Source organism: Salvelinus alpinus, chromosome 37 (assembly GCF_045679555.1).
Source record: "Salvelinus alpinus chromosome 37, SLU_Salpinus.1, whole genome shotgun sequence".
Taxonomy (NCBI): Eukaryota; Metazoa; Chordata; class Actinopteri; order Salmoniformes; family Salmonidae; genus Salvelinus; species Salvelinus alpinus.
The window spans coordinates 8,805,667-8,832,061 of record NC_092122.1 but is presented as its reverse complement, the minus strand read 5'-3'; the positions used below and the strand labels follow the sequence as shown (position 1 = coordinate 8,832,061).

The 26,395-nt window shown below is 42.2% G+C and overlaps 1 protein-coding gene and 1 long non-coding RNA gene across 2 annotated transcripts in view; one reads left to right on the top strand and one right to left on the bottom strand.

Annotated features, from left to right (window-relative positions):
- Positions 1–12,241, bottom strand: part of ttll12 (tubulin tyrosine ligase-like family, member 12) — a 42,441-nt gene extending 30,200 nt beyond the window's left edge. The window contains exons 1-8 of the mRNA XM_071386718.1: positions 12,051–12,241; positions 10,016–10,173; positions 9,461–9,659; positions 9,210–9,369; positions 2,013–2,146; positions 1,420–1,496; positions 1,219–1,335; positions 9–203 (exon numbers count right to left, since the gene is read on the bottom strand). Coding sequence (XP_071242819.1) covers positions 9–203; positions 1,219–1,335; positions 1,420–1,496; positions 2,013–2,146; positions 9,210–9,369; positions 9,461–9,659; positions 10,016–10,173; positions 12,051–12,191 — 1,181 coding nt within the window. The 5' untranslated portion in view covers positions 12,192–12,241. The remainder of the gene's footprint in view (positions 1–8; positions 204–1,218; positions 1,336–1,419; positions 1,497–2,012; positions 2,147–9,209; positions 9,370–9,460; positions 9,660–10,015; positions 10,174–12,050) is intronic.
- On the top strand, positions 7,075–10,298 carry LOC139565976 (uncharacterized). Its single transcript, XR_011673021.1, has 2 exons — positions 7,075–8,722; positions 9,223–10,298. It is a non-coding gene; the product is annotated as an uncharacterized lncRNA (long non-coding RNA).
- Positions 12,242–26,395: the final 14,154 nt, after the last annotated feature.

The window sequence follows — 26,395 nt, the reverse complement described above, 5'->3', positions numbered from 1 at the left end:
GAGCTCACCTCCCTTGTCTTTGTTGGTAATGTCTGACAAACTGAGGCAGCTCAGTCTGCAGGTTGAATGTCTCTGGCAGCCACTCGGCCCCCTGGCCTCCCCGGGCCCTCCGCGACACGGCGGAGAGGCAGTCCTTCACTGTGACAACCGTCTCACAGGGAAACTGATTAGTCATAACGTGAGGACGCTCCTCGCTTAACTTCCTGTAGAGAGACGGACAGACTCCGTGTTTGAGGGAGACAGTCAGATTAGGATTATTATATTAGTTTGGTATTTTTCACATCAAGGCTAGGATTGAGAGATCCTAGATGAGTAAGTTATCAATAAATCACTTGTACTCTCATTAGTGGTGTCCTGAAGACCGATAAGATTGAGGCCAGAGCCCTGGAGACTTCTCACCACCCAAACAGTCTGGAGGCTTATCTCACCACCTAAACAGCCTGGAGGCTTATCTCACCACCCAAACAGCCTGGAGGCTTATCTCACCACCCAAACAGCCTGGAGGCTTATCTCACCACCTAAACAGTCTGGAGGCTTATCTCACCACCCCAAAACAGCCTGGAGGCTTATCTCACCACCCCAAAACAGCCTGGAGGCTTATCTCACCACCCAAACAGCCTGGAGGCTTATCTCACCACCCAAACAGCCTGGAGACTTATCTCACCACCCAAACAGCCTGGAGACTTATCTCACCACCCAAACAGCCTGGAGACTTATCTCACCACCCAAACAGCCTGGAGGCTTATCTCACCACCCAAACAGCCTGGAGGCTTTGGTTAAAGTGCCTGTGGTGTGTGTCATTGAGACAGAGAGCAGCCATCTCTGTCCCAATGCACTATAAAATAACTAGAATTTGAAGCCTCTCATCATTTACATGTCACCTAACACTTCTTACTAAGGTGCTCACACTTGGAAGGCCACCAGCGTTACATGTGCATCTGTGATGTCTGTGGTTGACATAAGATATGGGTTGTCGTGAAGTGAGCCCTGATCTTACTAAGACGACACTGCGGCGTCAGCCAAAAGCAACATACCCAGAGAGCACACCAAAAAGCCCACATTGAGTGAAACCCCAACATTAGTTGTAGAAGTGAACAGTAGCAGTTTTGGGAGTTTGACATGGCTTAATATGTCGGGTAGATTCTCATCGGGCGTCAGTGTGATTAAATGATGGAATAGTGTTTTGGGTACATGTTGAAAGAGTGTGTGTTTGTTCACCTGTAGTCTCTGATGTGGGAGAAGGTCCAAAGAATATCAGCCTCCTCTTCAGTCTCTGTGAACGTGAACCGTGGGTGATGGAGATTGTTTAGAACTTGTCCCATCTCTGTGAACACCCTGCAAGGCATGCACGCAAAGAGGTGTGTGAGCATGATTGTGTGTCACATCTCGGTAATGAAATCAAAATAGACTTGGACTGACTTGAGCACTTTGTCTTTGGGGACAGTATGGGGCCGAATGTCCAGAGGAAGAATCTCCTTGTTCTCCTGTGAAATGGTCTGAGGAGAGAAAGGCAGGGGGAGAAAGAGGTGTTGGCAGTTTAAAATGGCACGCCAGTCTGCTTTTCACTCCATTTAACAAAAGGCACATCTCAATAACTCGTCCAGGTAAGTCATGACATGGCACAAGTGGGGGGGTGGGCCTTTACTTATTTGTTCTCTATTGCTCCTCAAGCAACAGATTTCCATCAGATCAACTCATTGAATGCCCTACTCCATGCAGGTTTGCAGTTGTCTAAAAAAACACTTGTTAACTTTTTTTTTGTTACCCTTTAGTGTGTGTAAATTACTTATACTTGGGATATTGCTTTTCAACAGGATCTTTTTTTTTTTTTTTTTTTATTATCTTACATAACAATTCACTAGAGGACATATTTAACTGTAGTCAAATGAATGAAATGTTTAACCTCTGCAGGTTTCATGTGTAGACTTTTCACTTATGAACTTCAAGACATTGAGTGAGTCATTCATTGGCTGACTGTATTGACACTAGAAACATGTTCCCGGTCTCCCTACCTCATAGTAGAGATCAGAGGGTTCAGGGGTCAGAGTGCTGACCCCTTCCAAGTCAGCTGGTATCCATGGCAACAAGCGACATCTCCTCACCAGAGGGTTGCTCTCGCCATAAGCATAGTCCCGTGTCACTTCCTCTGGAAGAGAAACTTAGTTAAGAGAGAGACACTGGGGGGAAAAAGGGTTATGGGGACATAGGGGGAAAACGCACGAGAGAAAGAGACTGACCGGTTCATCACACCTAGCCTATAGATTACGTGGACCATTTCTGGCCAGGTTTTGAAGGCATGTAAGTGTGAATACAGGCCTGGGGGAGGAGGGAAAGCTTTTTGTCACTGATGGCCAACTTCAATGGCATCTCCATATATTCAACACCAGTGAGAAGCCTGGAGTCCTACCGTACCACAGCTAAAGCACCTCCCCCAATGGTGTGTGTGTGTGTTGTTGGGTTCTAGTTTGAAATACTTGCTACACTAGAAGTATACATTCTTCATACAGGTATATGTATGAAGAATGTATATGGTGGAGTCAATGGAGGTTGGAGAAGAGCAATGTGCCTGGAAAGTTACTAAGGGAAAAGGGAATAACATTGTTGTGGTCACTGATAAGGGTGAATTAGTGAGGAATGTGGGCTGAGGTCAGGTCAGATGAAAGGAGAAGGAACTGTTTCATTACACACATTACTTAAGTTCCTGCCTAGCAACAGAGATGTATTGGCTGTCTAGATGTGCAATGAGTTGACTCCACCCAATATGTGTACTTGTGTAAACATGACTGTCTTTTTCAGCTGTTTGAACCAGCGGGTGAATAAACTTGGTTTGGAGCTTTGACTAGTTGTCCGTTAGGTTCTAAATAAAGAGAGTAAAAACGAACAGTGGTAAACATTAGTTCAGAAACTTAATGTAGGTATTGTGATAACCTGTAGACCACACTATCTACCTAGAGAGTTTATCTGTATTTTTCGTAGCTGTCTACATACCACCACAGACCAAGACTGGCACTAAAACTGCACTCAATGAGCTGTATACCGCCATGAGCAAACAGGAAAACGCTCATCCAGAGGCGGTGCTCCTGGTGGCCGGGGACTTTAATGCAGGGAAACTTAAATCTGTTTTACCTCATTTCTATCAGCATGTTAAATGTGCAACCAGAGAAAAAAAAAAAAATCTAGACCACCTTTATTCCACACACAGATGTGTACAAAGCTCTCCCTCACCCCCCATTTGGTAAATCTGACCATAATTCTATCCCCCTGACTCCTGCTTATAAGCAAAAATTAAAGCAGGAAGCAGCAGTGACAAGATCAATAAAAAAGTGGTCAGATGAAGCAGATGCTAAGCTACAGGACGGTTTTGCTAGCTCAGACTGGAATATGTTCCGGGATTCCTCCGATGGCATTGAGGAGTTTACCACATTGACTTTATCAATAAGTGCATCGAGGACGTCGTCCCCACAGTGACTGTATATACATACCCCAACCAGAAGCCATGGATTACAGGCAACATTTGCACTGAGCTAAAGGGTGTAGAGCTGCCGCTTTCAAGGAGCGGTACTCTAACCCGGAAGCTTATAAGAAATCCCGCAACACGCTCCGACGAACCATCAAACCGTCAATACAGGACTAAGATTGAATCGTACTACACCGACTCCGACACTCGTCGGATGTGGCAGGGCTTGCAAACTGTTAGACTACAAAGAGAAACACAGCCAAGAGCTGCCCAGTGACATGAGCCTACCAGACAAGCTAAATAACTTCTATGCTCGCTTCGAAGAATTAACACTGAAACATGCATGAGAGCATCAGGTGTTTCGAATGACTGTGTGATCACGCTCTCTGCAGCCGATGGGAGTAAGACCTTAAAACAGGTCAGCATTCACAAGGCCGCTGGGCCAGACGGATAACCAGGACATGTACTATGAGCATGCGCAGACCAACTGGCAGGTGTCTTCACTGACATTTTCAACCTCTCCCTGTCTGATGCTGTAATACCAACATGTTTCAAGCAGTCCACCATAGTTCCTGTGCCCAAGAACACTAAGCTAACCTGCCTAAATGATTACCGACACGTAGCGCTCACGTCTGTAGCCATGAAGTGCTTTGAAAGGCTGGTCATGGTTCACATCAACACCATTATCCCAGAAACCCAAGACCCACTCCAATTTGCATTCCACAGCCAACAGATCCACAGATGATGCAATCTCCACACTGCCCTTTCCCACCTGGACAAAAGGAACACTTATGAGAATGCTATTCATTGAACGCTGAGCTGTAGTCAACACCATAGTGCCCTCAAAGCTTATCACTAAGCTAAGGACCCTGGGACTAAACACCTCCCTAACTGGATCCTAGACTTCCGGCACGCTGATCCTCAACACGGGGGCCCCACAGGGGTGCGTGCTCAGTCCCTTCCTGTACTCCCTGTTCACTCATGACTGCACAGCCAGGCACAACTCCAACACCATCATTAAGTTTGCTGATGACACAACAGTGGTAGGCCTGATCACTGACAACGATGAGAGAGCCTACAGGGAGGTGGTCAGAGATCTGACCGTGTGGTGCAAGGACAACAACCTCTCCCTCAACGTGATCAAGACAAAGGAGATGATTGTGGACTACAGGAAAAGGAGGATCGAGCACACCCCTATTCTCTTCGACGGGGCTGTAGTGGAGCAAGTTGAGAGCTTCAAGTTCCTTGGTGTCCACATCACCAACCAACTAACATGGTCCAAGCAGACAAAGACAGTCGTGAAGAGGGCACGACAAAACCCATTTCCCCTCAGGAGACTGAAAAGATTTGGCATGGGTCCTCAGTTCCTCATCCTGACGAGTTGCATCACTGCCTGGAATGGCAACTGCTCGACCTCCGACCGCAAGGCACTACAGAGGGTAGTGCGTACGGCCAAGTACATCACCGGGGCCAAGCTTCCTGCCATCCAGGACCTCTATTTTTATTACCTTTATTTAACTAGGCAAGTCAGTTAATTTCAATAACAGGCAAGTCAGTTATTTTCAATAACGGCCTAGGAACAGTATACCAGGCGGTGTCAGAGGAAGCCCCTAAAAATTGTCAAAGACTCCAGCCACCCTAGTTATAGACTGTTCTCTCTGCTACCAGACAGCAAGCGGTAACGGAGCACCAAGTTTAGGTCTAAGAGGCTTCTAAACAGCTTCCACCCCCAAGCCATAAGACCCCTGAACAGCTAATCAAATGGCTACCCAGACTATTTGCATTGCCCCCCCCCCCCCCTATGCTGCTCCTCTTATTAGCTATGCATATTCACTTTATAATAACGCTACCTACATGTACATATTACCGTGTCACCGGTGCCCCTGCACATTGACTCTGTACCGGTACTATTGAGAATTTTCCAAACCTTGTGTCAATTATTTATTTCAGGAGCCAGAAAAACTAGTGCTCTCTATATGTGCTCTGGGTCATTAGACACCATTACTATGGCCAAATAGTATGTTTAAACCCTGTAGTGTGAACCATACAATATAACACTGCTCTCTTGAAGGTTTACAAGCTGATTACATTGTACAAGGCCCCCTTGGCTCGACAAGAACATCTGGCGTACCTCCAATAGACTTGAATGACCTAGGACATAACACCAGGTGTGGACTATACAGTTGTGGCCAGAAGTTTTGAGAATGACAAACATTAATTTTCACAAAGTCTGCTGCCTCAGTTTGTATGATGGCAATTTGCATATTCAGAATGTTATGAAGAGTGATCAGATTAATTGCAAAGTCCCTCTTTGTCATGCAAATTAACTGAATCCCCCAAAAACATTTACACTGCATTTCAGCCCTGCCACAAAAGGACCAGCTGACATCATGTCAGTGATTCTCTCGTTAACACAGGCGGGAGTGTTGACAGGGACAAGGCTGGAGATCACTCTGTCATGCTGATTGAGTTCGAATAACAGACTGGAAGCTTCAAAAGGAGGGTGGTGCTTGGAATCATTGTTCTTCCTCTGTCAATCATGGTTACCTGGAAGGAAACACGTGCCGTCATCATTGCTTTGCACAAAAAAGGGCTTCACAGGCAAAGATATTGCACCTAAATCAACCATTTATCGGATCATCAAGAACTTCAAGGAGAGCGGTTCAATTGATGTGAAGGCGGCTTCAGGCCACCCAAGAAATTGATTCAGCTGAGGAATTGGGGAACCACCAGTACAGAGCTTGCTCAGGAATGGCAGCAGGCAGGTGAGTGCATCTGCACGCACAGTGAGGCGAAGACTTTTGGAGGATGGCCTGGTGTCAAGAAGGGCAGCAAAGAAGCCACTTCTCTCCAGGAAAAACACCAGGGACAGACTGATATTCTGCAAAAGATACAGGGATTGGACTGCTGAGACTGGGGTAAAGTCATTTTCTCTGATGAATCCCATTTCCGATTGTTTGGGGCATACGGAAAAAAAGCTTATCCGGAGAAGACAAGGTGAGTGCTACCATCAGTCCTGTGTCATGCCAACAGTAAAGCATCCTGAGACCATTCATGTGTGGGGTTGCTTATCAGCCAAGGGAGTGGGCTCACTCACAATTTTGCCTAAGAACACAGCCATGAATAAAGAATGGTACCAACACATCCTCCGAGAGCAACTTCTCCCAACCATCCAGGAACAGTTTGGTGACGAACAATGCCTTTTCCAGCATGATGGAGCACCTTGCCATAAGGCAAAAGTGATCATTAAGTGGCTCGAGGAACAAAACATCGATATTTTGCATCCATGGCCAGGAAACTCCCCAGACCAGAGGCAGGTGGACAAACAAAATCCCACAAATTCTGACAAACTCCAAGCATTGATTATGCAAGAATGGGCTGCCATCAGTCAGGATGTGGCCCAGAAGTTAATTGACAGCATGCCAGGGCGGACTGCAGAGGTCTTGAAAAAGAAGGGTCAACACTGCAAATATTGACTCTTTGCATCAACTTCATGTAATTGTCAATAAAAGCCTTTGACACTTATGAAATGCTTGTAATTATACTTCAGTATTCCATAGTAACATCTGACAGAAATATCTAAAAGACACTGAAGCAGCAGACTTTGTGAAAATTAATATTGGTCATTTTCAAAACTTTTGGCCACGACTGTACAATGCCTTCAGAAAGTATTCACACCCCTTACCTTTACACATTTAGTTATTACAAAGATTTTAACATTAGTAAAAAATAAAAAATATTAGATAAGTATTCAACCCTGAGTCAATACATGTTAGAAATCACCTTTGGCAGCGATTACAGCTGTGAGCCTTGATGGGTAAGTCTCGCATACCTGGATTGTACAATATTTCTACATTATTCTTTAAATTATTAAAGCGCTGTCAAGTTGGTTGTTGATCATTGCTAGACAGCCATCTTCAAGTCTTGCCATAGATGTTCAAGTCAAAACTGTAACAATGCCACTCAGGAAGATACAGTGTCTTCTTGATAAGCAACTCCAGCATATATATTTGGCCTTGTGTTTTAGATTATTGTCCTGCTGAAAGGTAAATACATCTACCAGTGTCTGGTGGAAAGCAGACAACCAAGTTTCCCTCTAGGATTTTGCATGTGCTTAGCCCCGGTCCTTAACGATTACAAGCATAGCCATAACTTGATGCAGCCACCACTATGCTTGAAAATATGTAGAGTTGTACTCAGTAACGTGTTGTATTTGATTTGCCCCAAACACAACACTTTGTATTCAGGACATTTTTTGCAGTATTACTGTTGTGCCTTGCAAACAGCATGCATGTTTTGTAATATTTCTATTCTGTACAGACTTCCTTCTTTTCACTCTGTCATTTAGGTTAGTAATGTGGAGTAACTACAATGCTGTTGATCCATCCTCAATTCTCCTATCACAGCCATTAAACAAAGTTTTAAAGTCACCATTGGCCATATGGTGACAACCCTGAACAGTTTCTTTCCTCTCCAGCAAATCAGTTAGGAAGGACACATGCATATTTGTAGTGATTAGTGACTGGGTGTATTGATACACCATCCGAAGTGTAATTAATAACTTCTCCATGCTCAACTGCTGTAATGCTTTGCACACCGAGTGAGTCCATGCAACTTACTGTGTGACTTGTTAAGCAATTTTGTACTCCTGAACTTATTTAGGCTTGCCATAACAAAGGGACTGAATACTTATTGACAAGACATCTCTGCTTTTCATTTTATTGTAAAAAAGAAAACCAAAAACATAATTCCACCAGGAAATTATGAGGTATTGTGTGTATGCCTGAGACTCAATCTCAATTTAAGAACTTTAATGTTCAGGATGTAACAACAAAACATGGAAAAAGTCAAGGGGTGTGAATACTTTCTGAAGGCACAACACACTAACATCACAACATACACATAACATGAATACTGGAAACACACACACACTGCTGGCACAGTCTTATCTATTCTGTTGCCTAGCCACTTTACTCCTACCTATATGTACAGCACATCGCTAGCTCAATTAACTCATACCTGTGCACATTGACTCGGTACTGGTACTCCCTATATATAGCCATGTTATACCCTGTTTCAAACCATGTTATTTTTATGTCACCCATTGAGCATGTTTGGGATGCTATGGATCGACAGAGTGTTCCAGTTCCCACCAATATCCAGCAACTTCGCACAGCCATTCAAGAGGAGTGGGACAACATTCCACAGGCCACAATCAACAGCCTGATCAACTCAATGCGAAGGAGATGTGTTGCGCTGCATGAGGTAAATTGTGGTCACATCAGATACCGACTGGTTTTCGGTCGCCCCTACTTTTTCAACGTTTGTGACCAACAGATGCATATCTGTATTCCCAGTCATGTGAAATAAATAGATTATGCCCAAATGAAATTATTTAAATTGATTGATTTCCTTATATGAACTGTAACTTAGTAAAATCTATGAAATTCTTGCATGTTGCGTTTATATTTTTGTTCAGTAGTTCCCTTCCGTCATTGAGATATATTATGATTAGTATTGCATGGATTCTACAGGTTGATGAAACTTCCCTCTCTCTACTGTAGATCAACTGGTGTTTGAGACAAATGTGTGTTGAAGTTTGTATGCTGCATGTGTACAACTCGTCACGGCTCGTCATTTATAAAACCTTGAATTGAAGTGTTTTTGTCATTTTGTTCTCGGGATTCATCAAGACTCAGAACCCCACACTGCGAATGTCTGTGTATATGCACATGCCCATGAGTGTCTATACCTCCCTCCTGCAGGTCTGCAAGAGGCCAGAGCACAGTGTAGGCCAGCTGGCCCTGTGTGTAGAAGAAGGGTGCCATGCAACAGCTAGGCTGGTCAGAGTGCTGCACCTGGGAGCCAAACTCATCCATGATGTACCAGACTGGCACTTTTTCCTCTGCTGACTAGACACACACAGGAGAGAGGGGGGGGGGGTTGTTAGAGAACGAGATAAAGAAATAGTGTGCGTGAAAGAGAGAGAGTATGTGCTCATACCCCCTGGGCCAGCTGGTAGGTCTGGTTGTACTTCCACATTTGTTCCAGCACCAGCTCCACAACGTCTGGGTCAGGGGCCTCTCCGTGGAAGTCCACCCCCATGAGGGAAGCCATCCTGGGCAGGAGGCCGGGGATCTGCTCCAGCTGCTGCCTAGAGCTCTCCACGCGGTACGTCCATGCATGGTCAACCAGGAAGATACTGGAGGATGGAGGAATTAGAGGACATGAGGTAAAAGAGATACAGGATAGGGAGATGGAAGAGGAAGTGATTAGGAGGCAGGACAGACTCAGAATAGAAGAGATGTAGACGAAGGTGAAATGCTGGGATGTGTAAAAGAAAAATGGGTAGGCCCACCAAAGCAAAAGAAAATAAGTGTACCCACTTTATACAATACTATCTGTAGTTTTACACCTACTCATAAAAACTGTGCTCTTGACCTTGAGAAAAGAATCAACTACATATCTATGAAAAAGTGAGGTGGTAGGTGACATGCACTGGTGACTTGCATGAGATGGTAAACAGGTGGTTATTTATTATGACTACAGCGCCCTCACCTGGTGGGGTCTGAGGCTTGCATGCCAGTCCCCCTGGTCACAATCACTTTACACGTAATCTCTACACTAGGATAAGCCTTCTTTCTCTCTTCATCGTCATCTCCTTCATCGTCCTGTTCTACCCGCATGACGCCAAACACTTCTCCTGCATCGTACACCTAGATCCGAAGAGCAAGGGCAGATTTAGATAGGCTAGCCAGATAACCATAAATCCCAATTGAACATACAACAGCGTGCACAGAATGTTAACCTTGAAATTGCATTAAAAACAACTTAAACAGCATAATTTTTTTAATTTACCTTTATTTAACTAGGCAAGTCACTTAAGATCAAATTCTTATTTACAATGACTGCCTACCCCGGCCAATCCCGGGTGACGCAGGGCCAATTGTGCGCCGCCCTATGGGACTCCTAATCACGGCCGGATGTGATGCAGCCTGGATTCAAACCAGGGACTGTAGTGACACCTCCTGCACTGAGATGCAGTGCCTTAGTCCACTGCGCCACTCGGGAGCCCATTCAGACAGGCATTGGACCTGATACTGAGCCAGAACTAATATTAACTAGCCTAGGTCCAGTAGAGGTGGTGGGGTTTATGATTATGTTTAGCTCACATAATATAAATTAAAAGTGTACATTAAGGTCCCTGTAATAGAATAAACTAATGTAAATCTTAATAAGTGCATTTCTATAGCTTCCAAAACATATCAAGTATCAAGATGGCTGTGCAGTGGGTTCAATACAGCGCCACCTGTCCTGTCATCAAGGATTTTGATTTTATTATACACATCTTTTAGAAACATCAATAATGATCACTTTCGGTATGGCTTTGAAACATATGGCCCTTATCTTTCATCAGCGAGAAAGAATCCTTAAAATAAAATAATTTCAAAAAAACACTTACTGTAGCAGTTTCGCACAGATCCATATAACCATGGATCCATACGAAACTACACTTCCTGAGTTACGTTTACACATACACTACATGAGTGGCCGCCTGCTCATCGCATATCTCATTTCAAAACAATGGGCATTAATATGGAGTTGATGTTAGGCGATCAGGCCTGGCTCGCAGTTGGCGTTTCAATTCATCCCAAAGGTGTTCGATGGGGTTGAGGTCAGGGCTCTGTGCAACCCAGGCAAGTTCTTCCACAGCAATCTCCACAAACCATTTCTGTATGGACCACCCTTTGTGCACGGGGGCACTGTCATGCTGAAACAGGAAAGGTCTTGCTCCAAAAAAGTTGGAAGCACAGAATCGTCTAGAAAGTCATTGATGGCTGTAGCATTGATATTTCCCTTCACTGGAACTAAGGGGCCTAGCCCGAACCATGAAAAACAGCACCAGACCATTATTCCTCCTCCACCAAACCCCACAGTTGGCACTATGCATTCGGGAAGGTAGCATCCTCCTGGCATCCGCCAAACACAGAGAACAGCATTTACAGTTTACTGGGCAGGGCAGAAATTTGAATGAGTTGTTGGAAATGTGGCATCCTATGACGGTGCCATATTGAAAGTCACTGAGTGCTTCAGTGAGGCCATTCTACTACCAATATTTTCTAAGGAGTTTGCATGGCTGTGTTCGATTTTATACACCTGTCAGCAACTGGTGTGGCTGAAACAGCCGAACCCACTAATTTGAAGGGGTGTCCAGATACTTTTGTATAAATAGTATAGGTGTTCGGAACATGCTAGATAGCTAATTACCACAGGTGGCCGCCTTTTGTCTTCCGTAAATTAACGCGCGGTAAAAAAAATATATAATAATAATGTAGACGTAGGGGTTACTGTTCCTACACGGCCATCAAGGTGTATATCAATTTAACCTTTTGTTTTTCACAATTATTTCTCACTGATTTCAAAGGTCCTTATGTTTGCAAAACCGTACCTCAAGCTTTGCATGTTAATGTTCAAGCGTCAAGGATCTTAACAAATATCTCCCCTTCGTTCAAAGACTTAACGTTACGTGTAATGTAATTGAACTGAGTCATGATCAAGAGCTATATCTAGCTTCAGCCATTACGCTACCGACCTCGTTGACAAGTTTGTAGTACAAGCTCTTCCAATACAGCGAAGGGATTCTTGAGGACTGTAGTGCAGCGGAGTGCAAAGACAGGAAGGTATTGAAATGTTCGTCCTCGCCATTCATAACGTTTGTGTTAGGCTGCTCCATCTTTAAACCGTACGCGTGAATCGCGTGAGGTACATAATAAGAACGTGTACGGAACTACCGGGTAGTTCCGGAGCACACTGGCGGTGCATTATGGGAGATTTCTGGAACGAACCATAGACTTGGATAGACATGTCATCGTTGTATTTGTCCTATTATTGCGTCCGTTAGAGCAGTGGTTCCCAAACGGTGGGGCGCGCCCCCTAGGTTAAAGTTGTAATAGTAGAATACACAAGGTGCAATTTCGAAACTGGGTAGTGCGTCATAAGTTATTCTTGTCATGTTAGTCATTGCATACCTTAGAGAGCTGTTTATAACTTGTCTGAAATATCCAGATCAACTAGCCCATGTCAAATACCGTTTTTTTTGTCACTCAAATATCACATGTATACTCATTAGACATGGCAAAATTATAGAATTGCAAGAAAATGTGCTTTAAAACTGCTAAATGTTATTTGCACCCCATGACAAAATGTGTATAATTGCAGGAAATAAGCCTGTAAAATTCTCTCCACCAGCAGGAGGGTTGTGAACAGTTTGTCATGAACAGTACTTGTGCCCATAGAAGTAGATGTGGTGCACGCGGGATGTTCCCCAATGCTGGAAGGAGGGCCCTGAGGGAAAACGTTTGGGAACCCCTGTGTTAAGGCTCACGAGTGGCGCAGCAGGTGTCACTACATACACCCTGGTTCGAATCCAGGCTGTATCACAACCGGCCATGATTGGGAGTCCTATAGGGCGGCACACAATTGGCCCAGCGTCGTCCGGGTTTGGCCTGTGTAGGCCGTCATTGTAAATAAGAATTTGATCTTACCTGATGTTGTGGAAATATTGAGTCAAACATTTGCACCGATACCAGAACTTGTAAATTCAGTTTAGACTTTATAACAGAGTAACACAAAGTAACAGAGCCGAGCAATTCCACGGAACGACTGACTTCTCCTGCCCCGGACCTCTGTTTTTATAGCCTTTCTTCTTTGCATAGCATAAAGAGCTACCTCCTTCTATATGGATAATAACTCCCCTTGCCCCTTCGCCACTATTATCTTCCAGTCTCAGTTCTTGCTTGTTAACGCCCACATCTGCTACAGTCTAGGTTATAATGGTGGCGGGGGCCTGGATGTGATACAAAAAATAATACATTTATTACATGTGTTTCCAGTACAACCATTGTTTCTTTGTTACATTTTCTGCTGACATTCTGTTTCTATATGTCTGGTTTTTAGCTTCATATACCTCTTCCTGCTGACATGCAATGTCTACATGTCTAATGAGGGTTTCCATATATGTATTTTCTGCTGACATGTTTTCACTGTAGTCTAATGTTCAACTCTATGTTTATCTAGCTCTGTCCATTTACCTAAGCTCAGCAGATATTCTGCTCACTTATGTCTTATTCGTTATATATATTTATCTGTCCTAATGCTTCAAAGTGGTCAGTCTAAACACTGGAACTACAATCATTGACACGTGTTTTTGCTCCTACACTGACTTGCCTAGTTAAATCAAATTAATATAAATAAAATAGAGCATCGACAGCGGTTTCCACTAGTACAGCCACAAAGTCAAAATAGGCAATATCGTAAACATTTATGAAAACAAAATAATCCTTTTTAGTCTTAATTAAAGGTTAGGCATTATTTTGGCAGTGTGGTTAAGGTTAGGTTTAAAATCACATTTTAATTAGATAAATTGTAGAAATAGGCGGGGTTCAGGACTTTATGGCTGTGGTAAAGAGACCATGAGCGCCATTGAGGCCACCTCCATTTTGAAGTAGTCAATGTTCTTCCTCTACTACTTCTTTGAGTTGTGAAACATACAGGGTGTACACTGCCACCTAGTGTATTGTTTGAACAGGTAACCTATAAAGCCAAGGTTGACGATTTACCTGCAGTTACGGAATGTTTCCTCATATTTATAATTCATTGGCTGATCCCTCCTGATGACCTGGATGGAATTAGGTGATCATCCCTTAATCCATAAGGTTGATTAATCCATAGGGTTGATTAATCCATAAGGTTGATTAATCCATAGGGTTGATTAATCCATAGGGTTGATTAATCCATAGGGTTGATTAATCCATAAGGTTGATTAATCCATAGGGTTGATTAATCCATAAGGTTGATTAATCCATAGGGTTGATTAATCCATAGGGTTGATTAATCCATAGGGTTGGTTAATCCATAAGGTTGATTAATCCATAGGGTTGATTAATCCATAGGGTTGATTAATCCATAGGGTTGATTAATCCATAAGGTTGATTAATCCATAGGGTTGATTAATCCATAAGGTTGATTAATCCATAGGGTTGATTAATCCATAGGGTTGATTAATCCATAGGGTTGATTAATCCATAAGGTTGATTAATCCATAGGGTTGATTAATCCATAGGGTTGATTAATCCATAGGGTTGATTAATCCATAGGGTTGAATAATCCATAGGGTTGATTAATCCATAGGGTTGATTAATCCATAGGGTTGAATAATGTCTTACAAGTGGGCTACACTTTAAGTGTGGTAATTTTAGCATATGGAAGTACACTTTGTTGTCATTTTATAGTACTATTACAAAGTACGAAAATATATGCACTCACAAAGTCGCTCTGGATAAGAGCGTCTGCTAAATGACTAATATGTAAATGTAATATACTATATACAACTAATATGTATTGAGGAAAAATAAAGTTGATTTCAAAGCATTTCTGGGTAACAATTAAGTACTTTACGGTGATTGTTTTAAATTAAAATTGCTCCCTAGAGAGAGCAATTTCTCAAGCAGGAATCTTGCTAGGACAGTCTGGGAGTGGGGATGGGAAAACTGAAAACTAGCTGTTATTGGCAAAGAGGTTTGGGACACTCTTTCATAGTGCTCTAGGCCTATACAGTACAATAAAGTAGAGTAGGTCTATAGTTCAGTAGAGTTGAGTACAGTATAGTTCAGTGCAGTATAGTTCAGTACATTAGAGTATAGTACAGTAGAGTATAGTTCAGTACGGGACTGTACTGAACTATACTTTCCTGTACTGAACTATACTCTACTCCAGTTTACTATAGAGTACAGTAAAGTACAATACAGTACATTCTAGCCATCTATGTTTGGGACACATTAGAATGTCACATTAGTTTGTCACATTTGTCATATCTTGATTAGACTATACTTTTATGAAAACATACATTATTTAAACTCAATCATGATTGGCTTAAGTTACCAATTTTAGATGTGGAGTTCAGGAATACTTTATTTTCCCCTTTTGATAACCATACTTTATTAAGACATGTATTTATTAATGGATTACATTCATTGGAAATGAAAAGTATAGAAACACGAGCTTTACATTCATAAAATGTGCAGAGTAAATTGCCACAGTATATTCTCTGTAGTAAATGAGGAAATACCTAATTTCAATTGTACAGAATGATTTTCAAATAGTTAAATCAGTGCTTAGTCTGCTCAGTTATTAGGTTTAATTTATACCGAAGATAATACTCCCCAGAGGGCTTAAAGTAAACACTGACATCAGCTTTAGGGAGTGGTAATATGGTTGCAATTGATATCAGTGTGTGGGTGATCTTAGTGCATATTGGGCCGGTTTCACAGCCAGGGTTTAGATTAAGCCAGGAGTAGGCCTTAATGTGTACTACTTAAACTAGGACATTTAAGTAGCTTTCATGAATGTGTCTTAAATTTGGCTTAGTTAGTCGGAGACTATGGAGTCCTGGAGGAAAGTAAGTAAGCCTAAATGAGAACACCTGAGTTAAGCCTGATTAGGTTAAGTATGAGCGCATGCTGTTGGTCTAATTGTGCTCATAAAAACCCGGAATGGAATTAAATAAACACCATTACTGGTGTGAATCTTGAGACAAAACAACGGCAGAGGCAAAAACAATTAGTTCAAAAAACTTTAGTGAGTATGAAAAAACACTACTATAACAAATTTTGTCAAACCATCCAGTTATTGAAAGTAAAAACCATACTACTGCTACTGAGCAAAAGAAAAAGAGTGGTTGGGCTGCAATTTGTAGTGAATTCAATGCAAATGAAAATGTAACCACAAGAAGAGTACAACAACTTCAGGTGAGATATCTTCATTATTATCAGTATTTCACATTTCTCATATTCATATTTTTGTGACATCACTTATATTGAATGAGATCTGCCTTTATAGACTCTGTGGAAGATCCTCAAACTTTCTTTAAAAAGAGAGAATGCAGAGATCAGAAGAGAGCGATTTACTACTGGTGGTGGACCACAAAAAAAAGACAAGACTGATGAATTGAGTGACTTGCTATCTGGAATAATATAGCACCTGCAACCTCTGGATGGTATACCAGATGATGACCAACCTCTGGATGGTATACCAGACGATGACCATTTGGACAGTTCAGATGAAGAACTGCGCACAAATGGTACATATACCAAAGACAGTAAATTGGTTACTTCCTTTGGTAAATATATTCCACTGTCTCTGTCAATCTTTTTATTCTTTCATTCTAAGGACCATATGAGTTTATTTGTGCTTCTAACGGTGTTCTTTTTCCAGAGGAAAGGAATGTGAACAGGTTGGAAGAGCCAGTGCACAGTGAGTGTGTACCCTCCACATCTGCTATACCATCCCTGAGATAAGATGCTGCCACCACCTTTCAGCAGAGAACAAAGAAGATGACGGTGCATGAAAGTTAGCCAGAGAATTTCATGAGCATGAAATATCTGAAGGAAAAACATGAAATGAAAATGAGAATTCTACAGGTTGAATTGGATATGAAGTTGTAAGCGAGAGGTATGATCCAAAAAAGATACAGTAATGAGACAAGTGTGATTACCAGCCATGGTGAACAATATTCATGTTTTGTCACTTGGATATTCACGAGTGAGAGTATTTTATTCACCACAAACTACATTTTAAACCAGACCTGGTTTTGTCACTCAATTTTGCTGCACACTATTTGAATTTTGTACAGAACAAACATTATCAAATAATGAATACATTCCATATTTAAATGCATCTGATCTAGTTGAAGTGCTGCAATGTGAAAGCATCTCTGTGTGCAAGTCCTCGTTGGTCATTGCCTGCCTCAGCCATGGGCACATCTGCTTGATCCTGATCTTCCATCTTCCATCACTCACTCTAAAATATATACATACACTTTGAATATGACATCGTTGAATTATAGATTGGAAAAATTACATAACTGGCTATTGGTGAAATGCATGATGTCAATATATGATTAATGATTGATTTTTATTTTATTTGTAGAGGTAATTCAGCGACAATTACCCAAATACTAGTTATTTTTTATTTTGTAGAGGTAATTCAGCGACAATTACCCAGTGAATGAGTTGAGCTGTTTATGAATAGTGCGTTGTATGTTTCATTTGTTTGTTTCTGTGGATTATGGCCCAATGGTGGAATAAAAAGTTAGGAGTAGGACAGAAGTTATTTGAATAAAAGGTTGAACATATTTGTTAGTGACACTTTCCTACCATAGGACAGTATAGGAAATGTACACCCCTTAGTATACCAGTAAAATTATTACAAGGAAGTTGTGTTCTGTAGAGATTTTCATAGAAAATTACTTTGTGACGCTATCACCAGGGGTCACTGGTGTGTAACATATTACTGTTACTCTACACCCTTAAGATATAATATTAGGAATTGAAGTATATCACGCGGTTGTCTCTGTGAGGCCTGTGTGTGAAATATATTTGAGTTGAGTAGAACCATTTACTATAGCCTGGATTAAGTGAGAGTAGAATTAAGATTACAGTATCATCCACTGTTGTTTAACACACACTGAAAGGAGATAGAGAATAATTTATATAGGCATATTCATACATATTACACCCACTTTAGGATAACCCTATAGAAATTGGACAACACATTACACGCAGACTATCTAAATAAAAAGCCGGAGAACCATGGCACAGTCAAACCAGAATGAGGAGATAGGAGCAATGAAGCCTGTACAAGACTAGGTTGGATTTAGTCAAGGAGATAATTCAGACAAGAAAAATTGACAAAAAGAAAGGGATGAAGAAAAGTACCCTTGTATCAGAAACTGTGATAGGAATGATGATGCTGGAAGGACAGATCTTCATGAACAAGGCTACCGTGACCAAACTAAAGCTGGAGAAAACAATAGAGTGCGGGAGGAAAGAAATGAGTCAGGACAGAGGCAGAACAGGAGTACTACCCACCGCCCCATGAAAATCAGCCCAGAGGACCCCCCAGGTGACTATACACAGATCTACTCTCTCACACCACTGACAGATGAAAATGGAGAAGCGACCACAATTGTCCTCAAGGGGACTCCGATGAAGGAGGTGGATGACACAACAGCAGCAACAAGCGGCATGAGAAGAATAGAATTGGATGAAAAAAAGGAGGCACAGTTCCTGGAGGGAGTTTCCCTCGACACCCCAACTCACTCCACAAAAAGGAACAGACTGGAAGACCCTAGACATATGGCCGTCTGTAGAAAACAAACCATTAAAGAAGTCAAAGAACAGTGTTACCATCCATGGGTGACCTATTCAGAGACCAGAGAGAAAGGGAAGAAAGGGAAGAGAGAAGACTTGTTGTATACATTGTGAAAAGAGAAGAGAAAGTTGAAAGAAGATCTGCAGGTGCTAATTGCTGATAAGATTAAAGAGACAATGGACACAGATGATGTGGACGAAAGTAAAAAGCTAAAAGAGGAGGTCAGACAAGTCACGGATATGGTAAAGACAATTACAGAGGGAGATAGAAGAGTGTGAAAGGAGGACACGACACTGCACTGAAGAAGGCCCAGCTTGCACAGATCGAGAAAGGAAGTAGTGATTTTACTCACAATATGATGGCGGCTCAAGTTGTTTCTACAGGCTCACCACATCCACAGTCTGCAGCTCCCTCACAGTCACATCAGTCACACCCATGAACCCAGTGCCTGCAGGGTATGTGGTTTTCACCACTCAGCATTATGGTGACCCACAAACATGGACTGGAAGAGGAGGTTGGCCCGCCAAGGCCATTCGTGACTGGAACAATACTCAATGCTGGACCTGTGGGCAGTTGGGGCATGTGAGTTCGCAGTGTGGGGGAAATGAAAGAGGAAGAGGTTATAACCAGGGGCAGAGGAAACTTTGGGCCATGCAGAGGAAGAGGAAACTTTGGCAACAATATGCTCCTCAGCCACAGTACCACTCGCCCGGAGCTGAAAATGCTCCACAGGGGCAACCTATGCCCTATGGACAAGGAGGACAAGTTGATGACAGAGGACAGCCATGGCCAATGGGAAATCAGAACACCAACAGTTATTATATCCCTCAGAATCAACAATGAAGGTGCCCGACACCCCTGCTCCAGTGTCCCCAGTATGAATTCAATGATGGAAGAGAAGAGCCAATGGTTACTCTTAATGTTAATGGACATGACCTACCATTTATAATAGACACTAGAGCTCACTGTTCCTGTTTAGGCAAACCTGGACAAGTTGTTTGGGCTTCCTTGAGAAAATCATCAGTAACAATAACAGGGACATCGGGACAGCCCAGGAATGTGTACTGGACAAAGACTTGTTTGATGAACCTCTGCTTGACTCTGACATGGTGCTGTTCGTTGATGGTTCTGCTTATATAGATCAAAGCACAGGGAAGAAACATATAGCATTTGCTGTAGTAGATGTGGAAGGTGATATTGAGGTTATACCGCCCCTACCAGAACATTTATCAGCGCAACAGGCATATTTATTAGCTCTGAACACAGATTGTGAATTGGGGGAAGGGAAGGCCCTTACTTTCTACTCAGACTCAGCATATGCTATTGGGTGTTGTTTGTCATGGAGTGGGGTTTGGAGAGCAAGAGGGTTTATTAACAGGTCTGGCTTATGGCTATATCTTTTGCCTGGCATACCCTGTTTACCATCAACCATGATCTCTACTGTTTGCCGATTGGCTAATGGAGTGAGCCAATCGTCAAGGGGGGACATGGTGGAGGAGAAGATTTCGGCCCAATGGTTTTGCCCGAATTTGAATTAGCATGTAAAATAGTTAATTTATTGTTGCGTGACATACTTATTATATAACATAGACAAGGGACCTCCACTGCAACCAGGGAAGTTCCCCACTCCAAAAGGATCTTATATCCGCCTTGCTATGGATTTCATAGACATGGTAGAGCAAAAAGAAAGAAAGAGATGCTGCCTGGTGATAATTGACAGGTTTAACAGGTGGGTGGAAGCATTTCCCACCACCAACTGCGATGCGCGAACAGTTGCAAAATTGCTAGTCAGGGAAATTATACTCAGGTTCGAAGTGCCTGAGGTTTTGTCTGCAGACAATGGGACCCATCTCATAGGAGATGTGGTTGCCCAAATGGCCAAAATGATGTGTGTTGACCAGAAGTTTGTGTCCATCTATCACCCGCGGAGTAACGGGAGTTACTGAGAGGGCTAATCAAACCCTGAAAGGCTCCCTTGCCAAACTATGCCATTCCACAGGAATGACATGGGTAGAGGGATTGCCCCTTGTCCTCATGAAAATGAGCACCAGCCTTAACAAAGGTATTGGGTGTACACCTTATGAAATGTTAACAAGACGACCAATGAACACCCCAGGAGTGAGACCAATGACTGACCGACAGATAAACATAACTGAGGCACAGTGTGATCACATTGAGTACATGAAAGAACTAACTTCTATTGTCAGTTTACTCCACTCTCACACTAGAAAGCAGCAGGACCAATCCCAGGTGAGGATCCAGATGCTCTGACCATCTGCGTAGGAGTCTGGGTGAAACTATGAGTCCATAAAAGAAAATGGAACCAGCCAAGATGGATGGGACCCTTCCAGGTGACCATGGCAACACCGATTGCAATCCAGGTAGCGGAGAGGTCCGGCTGGCATCATCTCTCCCACTGCAAGCATCTCCCAGAGTGGAAGCCATGGATGAGCGACTGGAGGGAGGGAGAGCAGGGCCCCGAGGACATCTGAAGCGGAAAGAATGTCCGAGCCAAAGGACAGAAGCAAAGGGCCCAGACCAAAAGGCCGGGAAGAAAGATGAAGAAGAAGGCTCTAACCAACGAGCAGAAGAAGGAGACATCATTTCACACTCACACTCAGGTTCTATAACCACTGAGCTGTTCGGGAGTCAGGTTGAGCCTACGAGACGGCCGGAGTTTGAATGTGGGTTTATATACTTTATAAAGAGAGGTAATGAGAAACAACCTACTAGGAGAAGGGAGACCACAGGACTGTTCTGCCGTAATTACACAAGAATGTTACAAAACCTCCAGGGCGCCCTATTGTAGCGGGCATTGATGCAGTAACGGCCCCTCTATCGACCTTTGTTGACTATTTTATTAGACCACTCGCAGAACAGCTCCCCTCCTTTGTAAAGGACACCAGCAGTATCTCTGTTATTGGATCTCTTGATCCTCTCCCTGAGAATACTTTGTTAGTTACTTTTGATGTTGAGTCGTTATACACAAATATTCCACACAAGGGCGGTATTTAAATTATGGAACATTTTCCTCTGTTACGTGACCCTAATGAACTACCTTCCAGCGCATGCATTATACCATTGGCTGAAATAGTACTCACACACAACTACTTCATGTTTCTAAATGATTTCTTTATTCAGACAAAGGGTACTGCTATGGGATCCCCCAAGGCTCCTAACTAAGCTAATTTGTATGTGGGTTACATGGAGAAACAGTCTATTTTCAATCCTCAAAAATGTTTTGTTGCCTAACATCATTATTTGGAAACGGTACATTGATGATATTTCTGTTCTATGGAGGGGTGATGCAAAACAGCTCCAGGCATTCCATTCTTTTCTTAACTCCTGTTCTGAACATTTGAGATTTACTATGCAATCTGATACACGTCAAAGCAGTTTTCTTGATCTTCTGATCTTGTGTGAAGATAATGTTCTATACACTGATCTTTACAGGAAACCTACTGATCGTAACAGTTTGTTGAGGGCTAATAGTTGTCACCCACTTCCCTTGAAAAACAGTTTGCCCTACAGCCAATTCTGTCGAATCAAAAGAATTTGCAAAAAACAATCAGATTTCGACAGAAATATGGCTGAGACGCAAAGAAAATTCAAGGGGAGGGGGTACAAAAATTGTCAGATTGATGCTGCCATTGAGAAAATTCAAAACAAAACGAGACATGACCTTTTTCAAGGTCAGTCTCGTAAAAATAAGCATTCTAACTACCCGCTATTCAAAGTGCTCTGAACAAATTAAGTCAGTTAAGAACAAATTCGCACTTTCAATGACGGCCTAGGAACAGTGGGTTGTTCAGGGGCAGAACGACAGATTTGTACCTTGTCAGCTCAAGGATTCGAACCTGCAGCCTTTTGGTTGCTAGTCCAACGCTCTAACCACTATGCTAACCTGCCACCCCAAATTAAGGGAATCGTTCACAAACATTGGCACATTCTTAAATCCGATGATAGTCTCAGTAATGTGTTTTCGGATCTTCCCTTGGTCGTATTCTCGTGGGGCAAAAATCAATTGGTAAACTATGATTTACCACCCCAAGATATCCCTGCACAACGTCTACTGGATGGAAACTACAAATGTAACGGCTGTGCTCAATGCAATGGCACTTATAAATGTAGATCCTTCAAACACCCCCAAACAGGGAAACATATCCCAATCAAAGGTGTTATCACGTGCTCCACTAAGGCAGTTATTTATCTTATAACTTGTCCTTGTGGTAAAAATGATGTGGGTAAAACAAAGCGCGAATTAAATGTACAAATCTCGGAGCATCGTAGCACATTTAGGTGCAAAAACTCGACTTACTCAGTTGCTGCCCACTTTTTGGAAGAAAACCACTCGATTTCGTCTCTACGTTATATTGGCATGGAACATGTCACCCTCCCTAGGAGAGGGGCTGACCTCAACAATTTATTGTTAAAACGAGAGGCTGCCTGGATCTTTCATTTAAAGACCCTTGCTCCCTTCGGTCTCAACGTAGACTTTGATCTGAAGCCATTCTTGTGATTGTGATTTTGCTATTGTAAATGTTTGTAGGTGTCACGTTCCTGACCTATTTCTGTTAGTTTGTTGTATGTGTTAGTTGGTCAGGACGTGAGTTTGGGTGGGCATTCTATGTTGTCTGTTTCTATGTAGGTTTAATTGACCTTGTATGGCTCTCAATCAGAGGCAGGTGTTTTCGTTTTCCTCTGATTGAGAGACATACATAGGGAGGTTGTTTCACATTGTTTATCGTGGGTGGTTGTCTCCTGTGTCTGTATGTATGTTCGTGCCACACGGGACTGTAGCGTTTGTTTGTAGTCGTGTACCTGTTCGTGCGTTCTTCACGTTATATGTAAGTCCATGTTCAGGTCTGTCTACGTCGTGTTTGTTATTTTGTAGTTTATCAAGTGTATTTCGTTTCGTCTTCGTCTTGTTTAATAAATATCAGTTATGTCATCGTACCTCGCTCCACATTGGTCTTCAGATCCCTCTCTCCTCTCCTCGTCTGAGGAGGAGGAAGATTTAGAGTATCGTTACAGTAGGCTTATGTAGACAAATTGTATCTGTGATCGTACGCTATCCATTTATGTTTTTTGTATGCTATTTTAATATATGAGAATTAACCAATGATATCAGGCCACACGTGGCCATGATTACAGACACCGGTGTGTGTCTTTTGACACTATTTAAATGAGTCATCTCACAGTGCTTGTCATTATACCCTGATGAAGACAGCTTGTCTGTCGAAACGTTGGACATAAATATTTTTGCATCTGAGCTCCTAGAGTGTGCAGCCCTCCTTTATTTTTTTTAAGTGTTCTACTCCGCTAGCCAGCACCTCGCCTAAATTGGTGTGCGTTTATTTCGCTTCTAAAAGAGATTCATAGACACAGAACCCTGCAGGGGAGTGAAAGAGATAAGAGACCTGTCAGACATACCACTATAAAGCAACTTGGGGAGTGGAAAATTACTGCTGAGCCCTTAGAAAACACTGGAACTATTGTCTCTCCTGCAAGTTTGTATAACTGTATATGCATGGGCTTGGTCTCATGAGTAGAAGGTGTTGACGTAGGCAGTTACATCACTAGGGGTTGACTGCAAGCATATTAAAGCAACTTGGAACCTTTCCTATTTTGCAGAACTTACTCGGAAACATGCGTGCTATGTTCCCGTTGTTAACTTCTGTCTGCAATTGCATTAATAAAGGTTTTTGATTGATTTACTTAAAGATATTTTCTGATTGCTGATTTCACCAATAAGCAAATATTTGACAAGGAACAAGGAACCTACCCCAACACTTGAAACAAAGTGTATTGCGTAAACATTGGAATCGATTTTTCCATACTCCAATCATACGCTCGTGCGGATATGAGCTCTGTTGTATCTTTGCTGCTCACCTGTTGTGGGATTTATGTATGGCGTGAATAAAAAGTTACTCTGACCATATCCACTGTCACCAAGTAGTAGTCCACTGTGTTGTCCTCTCTGAAACTGAGCACACAATGAAGAGTTGAGAAAAATCCTTGAATCGTGAGTTGCACCTTTCCAACGGGCAACAATGTTTGAAAACTCTAAATTAAGAGTGCATACACCCTGAACATTGATGGAAAACCAGTTCTTATGGTTCCTGTACTCCTCAGTCAGCATCAAGAGTTGATGGACACTTGATGGGAACATGACATCAATCTATACAGCCAATCACTCCTGGGAAGTGCCCATATTCATAGAATAGCACTTTATAGTTGGCTTGGTCAGTAGTATCAGGAAACTTGATATAAAGACTCCTCAGCTCACAAATGGCCCTGCAGACGTTGAACTACTCTACACACAATTGCTTCTCTGGAACCACACAAATCACCAGTTTCACGATGAAAGATTCTAGATGCCAAAAACCTCAAAGTGATCAGAACTTGGAGAGAATTGGGTAAAGGCCTTCCTCTTTGAGACAGAGAGGAAAGTCTAGGCTCAAGCAAAGATATTATCTCCAATGCATTTTATTTGTACATACGAAGGCGGTCTCGAAAAGCTATCTCATCAAAGTCATTTAATGGATTACTCCTATCCACAAGTACTCATCTGGTTACTTGCATGCACTATTACTCTGTGGTGCATGTTGGTCTTCATTTAGATATTCCAAATAGTACATGTTCCCTCACAAAAGGTACTAAGCAGAAGTTAAACCTGCCTCTTTGAAGGATTAATTTAAACTTCAATTTAGTCCTTAGAGTAGCTCTAATCCTCCATCTTGCAATCGGCTTAGTTTAATCCAGAAGAGGCTAAATCTACGACTATTTTAAGATAAATCTGTGCAAGTCGCTTTGAGTTAAGACAGCTCAAACAGGCATTTTAGTCTGGGACTAACTAGGCTTAAGCCTTGTCTGTGAAACCGGCCCATAGATGGTTTAATGAGAGATCACCTCATGTTGAGCCGGTGCTCAATGTTGGTTGCAATTGACCCAATGTTTTCAGTTTTCACTTCCACAAAGAAAGTACAACAATATACAGTACATACTGTGGCAATATTGAAAACACGTATATACAGTTTCCATAATGATGAGGCACCACAATAGGATTTTAACAGTTACAGTATATTTAAACACAGAATGTCACATCATACATTTTGTTTGTGCTTTATGTTATTAAGATAAGGGCCATCTGTGCAATAACAACAGTAAAGGATAAAAGGAACAAGTAGGCAGAGGTTTTCAGTGTAACACATACAGTACCAGTCAAAAGTCTGGACACACCTACTCATTCAAGGGTTTTTCTTTATTTTTACTATTTTCTACATTGTAGAATATTAGTGAAGATATCAAAACTATGAAATAACACATATGGAATCATGTAGTAACCAAAAAAAGTGTTAAACAAATCAAATATTTTATATTTGATTCTTCAATGTAGCCACCCTTTGCCTTGATGACAGCATTGCACACTCTTGGCATTCGCTCAACCAGCTTCATGAGGTTGTCACCTGGAATGCCTTTCCAACAGTCTTGAAGGAGTTCCTACATATGCTGAGCACTTGTTGGCTGCTTTTCCTTCACTTTGCGGTCCAACTCATACCAAACCATCTCAATTACTGCTGCCAATGACTGGAACGAACTACAAAAATCTCTGAAACTGGAAACACTTATCTCCCTCACTAGCTTTAAGCACCAGCTGTCAGAGCAGCTCATAGATTACTGCACCTGTACATAGCCCATCTATAATTTAGCCCAAACAACTACCTC